The sequence below is a fragment of the Toxorhynchites rutilus genome, chromosome 3 (assembly GCF_029784135.1).
Source record: "Toxorhynchites rutilus septentrionalis strain SRP chromosome 3, ASM2978413v1, whole genome shotgun sequence".
In the NCBI taxonomy this organism is placed as follows: Eukaryota; Metazoa; Arthropoda; class Insecta; order Diptera; family Culicidae; genus Toxorhynchites; species Toxorhynchites rutilus.
Window position 1 is genome coordinate 152621860 of NC_073746.1, and position 7282 is coordinate 152629141.

The window sequence follows — 7282 nt, forward strand, 5'->3', positions numbered from 1 at the left end:
GCTCAAACGAAACCCATCCCAGGTTCCACTATTCGTCGAAGGCCTCCCAATCCATGGTGGGATAGCCAATGTTCCAAGCTTTATCAGGATAAATCAAATGCATTTAAAGCTTTTCGGAAACGCGGAACCCCTGAAAATTTTCAAACGTATTTAGCTCTTGAGAATCAGTTCAAAAATTTTATCAAAGGGAAAAAACGTGCTAATTGGCGAAATTTCGTGGGAGGTTTGTCACGAGAAACGTCAATGAAAAAATTATGGAAAGTGACTCGAAACATGAGAAATCGCTCTTCAACGAATGAAAGCGAGGTATATTCACATCGATGGATTTTTAATTTTGCACGGAAGGTTTGTCCCGATTCCGTTCCCGTACAAAAAATTGTTCGAGATATTTCACAAGATAGGTGCGATCTTGATTCCGAGTTTTCGATGGTAGAATTCTCTCTTGCTCTCCTTTCATGTAACAATTCTGCTCCGGGATCGGATAGAATTAAGTTCAACATGCTGAAAAACCTCCCTGATGTGGCGAAACATCGCTTGTTGAATTTATTCAATCGGTTCCTGGAGTATAATATTGTTCCAGATGATTGGAGACAAGTACGAGTTATAGCTATTAAAAAACCCGGAAAACCCGCGTCCGACTTCAATTCGTACCGCCCAATAGCAATGCTGTCTTGTATACGGAAATTGTTGGAGAAAATGATCTTGTTTCGCCTTGATCGATGGGTTGAAACGAATGGCCTACTCTCAGATACACAATATGGGTTCCGCAGGGGCAAGGGGACGAATGATTGTCTTGCGTTGCTTTCTTCAGAAATTCAAATGGCTTACGCCGAAAAAAAACAAATGGCTTCAGTATTCTTGGACATAAAGGGGGCCTTTGATTCTGTTTCAATAGAGGTTTTGTCAGACAAATTACACTCTCGGGGTCTGCCGACTCTATTGAATAATATGTTATATATCTTGCTTTGTGAGAAACATTTGAACTTTTCTCACGGAGATTCGGCAGTAAGTCGGTTCTCTTACATGGGCCTCCCCCAGGGCTCATGTTTAAGCCCCCTTTTGTACAACTTCTATGTAAGCGACATCGACAATTGCATTACACAAAATTGCAGCCTAAGACAACTTGCAGATGATGGAGTGGTGTCTGTCGTAGGATCTAACGAATCCGACCTGCAAGGACCCTTACAAGATACTTTGAACAATTTTTCAACCTGGGCCATTTGGCTAGGGATCGAATTCTCCACGGAGAAAACAGAGATGGTGGTTTTTTCTAGGAAGCATAGACCAGCAAAACCAAAGCTTCAACTTTTGGGTAAACCGATCACTCATGCTATGTCATTCAAGTATCTTGGGGTCTGGTTCGACTCCAAATGTACTTGGGGGCCCATATTAGGTATCTGAGTAAAAAATGCCAACAAAGAATAAACTTTCTCCGTACAATTACCGGCACCTGGTGGGGAGCCCATTCTGAAGATCTTATAATGTTGTATCGAACAACTATTCTCGCAGTGATGGAGTATGGCAGTTTCTGTTTTCAATCAGCTGCCAAAACACACCTCATTAAACTCGAGCGAATTCAGTATCTTTGTCTCCGTATCGCGTTGGGATGTATGCCCTCAACGCATACCATGAGTCTCGAGGTTTTGGCAGGCCTACTCCCACTAAAAGATCGCTTCAATTTATTATCTCTTCGGTTCTTCATCCGGTGTAAGGTTATGAACCCATTGGTGATCGGAAATTTTGAGCAGCTGATCGAGCTAAATTTTCACTCTGGATTCATGAGTTCATATCATGTATTCATCTCCATGCAGGTTGATCCTTCTTCGTATATTCCCAACCGTGTTTGTTTCCCTGACTACATCAATTCCTCTGTGCATTTTGATCTGTCCATGAAGCAAGATATCCATGGATATTCAGATTACCAACGATCGAGGATCGCTCCAACGATCTTCGATGAAAAGTATGGGGGTATCAATTGTGATAATATGTACTTTACTGATGTGTCCACTATAAACGAGTCCACAGGATTTGGAGTGTTCAACGAATTTTTTAGCACCTCACACAGTCTTCAGAATCCTTGCTCAGTGTATATTGCTGAATTGGCAGCAATTCATTGGGCGCTGGACAGCGTCGCCTCACGACCTGTTGAACACTAATACATTGTAACGGATAGTCTTAGCTCTGTCGAAGCTATCCGTTCAGTGAGGCCGGAAAAGCACTCGCCGTACTTCCTTGAGAGAATACGAGAAATTTTGAGTGCTTTATCCAGACGCTGTTATGTCATTACCTTTGTCTGGGTCCCTTCACATTGCTCAGTTCCGGGTAATGAGAGGGCTGACTCATTAGCAAAGGTAGGTGCGATTGAGGGCGACATTTATCAGCGTCAAATCGCCTTCAATGAATTTTATTCTTTAGTCCGTAAAAATACCATCGCTAATTGGCAACGCAAATGGAATGAAGATGAATTGGGCCGGTGGTTTCACTCAATTTCCCCTAAGGTTAGCCTCAAACCGTGGTTCAAAAGTCTGGACTTGAGTCGGGACTTTATTCGCACCTTCTCCCGACTCATGTCCAATCACTGTTCGTTAGATGCGCTACTCTTTCGTTTCAATCTTGCCAGTAGCAATCTCTGTGTTTGTGGCCAAGGTTACCACGGCATCGAGCACGTTGTTTGGTCGTGCGAGGTGTATCTTGTTGCCAGATCGAATTTAGAAAACTCCCTTCGGACCCGAGGTAGACAGCCCAATGTACCGGTGAGAGATGTGTTGGCTCGGTTAGACCTCGATTACATGTCCCTAATATATGTTTTCCTTAAAACTATCGATCTTCTTGTGTGATTGTCCGTACACCCTCATCCTCTCCTTTTTTTCCTTCGCGAGCGACTGTTACCCTTCTGACTAACTATAGAATAAGCTGAAATGTATATGCATAATAGATATAATTATAGATTTAAGAATTGAGTATGATGAGCGTGAGTGTGAATGCGAGTGTGAACATTGTACAATATCTTTATATCCCCTCCTTTTCCAAAAGAAACTATGTCACCCTTCTAATCTCGAGTCGCCCGCGAGTAATCGGTTTCCTACTTTATTAACCCTAGATTTAAGGAAACATGTTGATATATACTAACAAAAGTATAGCTAAGAGTTCGGCTCCTTTAAACCTATGTAGCCTGAGCCTGTAAAAATAAATGACTTAAATAAAAAAAAAAATATTCACAAGGTTTCGATAATTAAGCATTGTACTTGGTGGAATATAAATAGAAGCAATGCACAAATCTCTACTCTTGATGCGTGCCTGACACGCAAGAATTTCAATTCCTGTGACTAAAGGCAGGGGAATCCTGTAAAATGGATAACATTTTCTAATACCTATGAGAACTCCTCCATAGGAATCATCACGGTCTAAACGAATAATATTGAAATCATGGATGTTTAATATATTGTCCGAACGAAGCCATGTTTTAGATAGAGCAAACACATCGCAATTCAAAAAATGGAGCATTTGCTTGAAAGAGTCATGTTTTGGAAGAAGACTTCTACAATTCCACTGTAGAATAGTAGATTTCTCTGACTCATCCAATAAATTAGGCATTGAAATTAATGAAGGAGAGGAGGGGCCACTTTGCAACCATTTGCTCAGCTAACTGACTGATAGTAGGGAGCCAAGCAGAAATGAGACATTTCAATGATTCTGAAATACCGAAAATATCAAAGATCCATCCAACAATTGAAGAAAAGCAAATACCTCCTGAAAATGATTGGGGCAAATCTGGAATGACTTGAAAATTCAGGGAAATGAACGTCATAGTTAGAGGATCCCCAACCTGTTGGAAGGAGCAGAAAAATGAGAAGAAGCTTCTGGTTGATTAGAGGATAATCCTCTTTTTTTTAGCAGGCTTGGAGGAGGAAGTATTTTTTCTCTTCCTGGCTCTTCCCGCGATTATTGAATCGAAAGTAGTATCCGATTCATCATCCTCTGATAAAGCAGAGAAACGATTTTCTGAAATCTCGGATACCTGAGCTGCCTTGAGTATATCAGCAAAGGATCGCTTAGAACGGTCTTTAAGTGGCTGTTTAAGTTTAATTGAACGGGATTTGTATTTTGGACAGTCTTTAACTGTGTGAGGAACACCTCCACAAAGAATGCATTTTTCAGCATCCTTGTTGCAAATACTTTCATCATGATCGACTCCACACAGAACATTTAATTTTATTGCAACAGAAGGTTTTAGTGTGACCTAACTGTTTTCAATTAGTGCATGACATTATTTTGGGAGTAAATAATCGAACTGGAAGACGAAGCTTATCAATGAGCACATAATTTGGAAGAGCTGTGCCCTCGAAGGAGATTCTAAAAGAACCAGATGGGAAATATTTCTTCTCGTTGCCATTAATTATAAATGAATTCAGCGATCGAACTTCTAAAATTTTCACATGAGGAAGTTTTACATCATGAAAAATACCCTCTGCTTTTTCGAAATCTGCTAGTTGGAGAGATTTTTCCGAAACCACACCATCGATTTCAACAATGTGTGCCGGAATATACACTCGATATTCAGCAGTGAACAAAGAATTATTAACAACTGCGTTAGCGTCTTTACAATCCGAGAGCACAACACGAAGTTTGTCTTTATTCACTTTTGTAATCTCCTAGACACTTGAGTAATTAGATTTCAAGTCTTTACAAATTTGGGTCACTCTTAACGGTTTCCCTTTGGGACGGAAGAATACCACCCAACGATTTTTCGATGAACCCGAAAAGTTCTGGTATTGTCGTATTCGAGAAAGATTCTTGGGAGGAATATTCTCAATGATTGGATGTTGAAGAGAATTAATTAGATTTTGAACCGAACTGAGTGAAACAGAATCAATTGTTGGCTGTGTCGAATTTAACTGTGATTGTTTTTTATTTTCATTTTATTTCGATTCTCCTTAAAAATCAGAGTATGTAATCTAATTTAATTAGTTCTGGTATTGTCGTATTCGAGAAAGATTCTTGGGAGGAATATTCTCAATGATTGGATGTTGAGGAGAATTGATTAGATTTTGAACCGAACTGAGTGAAACAGAATCAATTGTTGGCTGTGTCGAATTTAACTGTGATTGTTTTTTATTTTTCTTCGAAGGACGAACTTCAGAAAAACAGTTACTAGGAGAAGCAACGATGCTCATACCAACATCGGAGGGTTCGTTCCTCTCCATTTAGATAGAATTGTGTAATAAAAATGAGAGCAGAGAGAGCATAAAATGCCTAACACTCACAGAAAATAAAACTATTATTTTTGTATATATATAAAAAAAAATAAAATAAAATAAATTAATTAATTAAGTAACACAAAACAAAAACTTAGCTGTTTTATATTTTCCAGAAGCAGGGAATCTTCAGGAATCTTGCACTAAGGTTCAATACAGCGGGAAGCTTCACACACACCGAAAAACACTTGAAAATTCAAAATTCGTATATCTTCTTCGGGGAATTCCACTCGCTAAACAAATGCCTCCAACAACTTCACAACTTCTTCGAGAAATAGTCTTCAAAACACTGAAATGACCTACAAGAAAAAATCACGAAGAAAATCTGCAATATTCGTTATGATGAAAATTATACGTCACCTTTATTCCACGGCTTGCTGATGTATGATCGAGAAATGGTGTCGCAGAACAAATTCCAATGAATATTTTGAAACTCCAGGACAACACCTAAAGTGTTAAACAGGGAAATGGCGGCCATTTTTTGTTAAAAATCAGTTATTTTTCATGTAAAATCTTCGTTTAGACGCTCATAAAAAATGGAAAAAATGAGATTTCAAAAAACGGCTATGTGACGCTTTAGATAATTCATTTTTACATGCTGGTAAAAAAAATCAGCCAAATCAGTCCAGTAGGTCCTGAGATATCGATGCCACCAGAATTTGAAAGTCGAATTTGTTCGAAGTCGAGATTTGCTGGTGAAGTAACTGTTGGAAATGGCTCCCACTCTGCTGGAAGCCATTGATTATTCTAATGCAACCTTGGCAATCCTTGGGACGGTTGGATGGAATCTGAATTCCGTTCAATTGCTTGCAGCGGAATGTGCATATGGAACCAATGAAATTGGCAAGGCACAAGGAGTTGATATTAACATTACTGATAACCGCACAGACCGTTGAATCGGGGTAGCTTACAAATACGATTGAAATAGCTCCGGTATTTTCTAGAATATTCCGCCAAAGTTAATACCCGAAATACCATCGGAAATACACCTTTATGCATCGCTAGCGAGGATGAGCAAAATTCTTGCGCTGTTTCGAACAAGAAGCATCACTTGATCTGACATAGCCAGGGTTGCGCAATCTGAAAACTAAACTAGGTATTGTTGATGGGCGAATGACGATGAAATCAAAAAAATTTCGATTCTCCTTAAAAATCAGAGTATGTAATCTAATTTAATTAGTTCCCGAGAATTTTCTCCTGTTACTCGTATAGCCGTGAGCATAACATACGTTCTAATACCTGTCCCAGCCAAAAGGCCTGTTATAATAATACGGTTCATCGATGAATCCGAAAGCTTTCGCCCCCAAAGTCACTGTTACATATATCACCAAACCACTGATTGACGCGATTCTCATTTTCGGAACTGTTTATTAAGTAATAAAGGGATGTAAATCACCGGGCAACAGTCTATCTTATTCGCTTCCGTATTGCTACTGCGTTCGCACTTCACTGCCTATTTGAAGGCTATGATTGTACTATTTATGTATTTCAAACGTTTTCTCCGCGTCCACGAAGGGGTGTGTTGGCACAGAATCGGTGCATGGCGGTATCGTATAGGACACGATTCAAATGTGAAATTTTATCACTTGGACGCATTATACGAAGTATTTTACTAAACAAATTGAACAGCACAAGGGACAAAATTAAGAAAACATGTTTTATCTCAATAGAAATGATTTTCCGTTTTCTTCGCTCTCAGCCCAGTACATGCTCTCAGATGGCTTTCTTCTGTATTTACTTCATCCTATTCCCTGATGGCTTTGGAAATAATCCTCAGCGGCAATATTGCATAATTTTTTTTTATTTTTTTTATCCAAAATATATATTTTTATTAAGGCTCATATGGCGTCAACCTGACGGGGCAGGGAGTTCAATATTTCGACAATGTTTGCCTTATAACTATGTTAGTAATATGTAACCGATTACTCGCGGTTGGCTCGAGGTTAGTATTACAAGTGTTTTCGTAATTGTGATGTTGCTGTCTTCAATGCTCTGTACCTGTGCCCGACACGGGATACTTCCTATTG

At 39.3% G+C, this 7282-nt stretch overlaps 1 protein-coding gene across 2 annotated transcripts in view; it reads right to left on the minus strand.

Moving 5' to 3' along the window:
* LOC129777106 (uncharacterized) overlaps positions 1-6692 on the minus strand; it is a 52531-nt gene extending 45839 nt beyond the window's left edge. Inside the window, exon 1 of one of the 2 annotated variants that reach the window (XM_055783179.1) lies at positions 6495-6692. In XM_055783179.1, the coding sequence (XP_055639154.1) occupies positions 6495-6610 (116 nt within the window). In that variant the 5' untranslated portion in view covers positions 6611-6692. Of the gene's footprint in view, positions 1-6484 lie in introns of both variants that reach the window. The other variant, XM_055783180.1, reaches the window with a different exon arrangement.
* Positions 6693-7282: the final 590 nt, after the last annotated feature.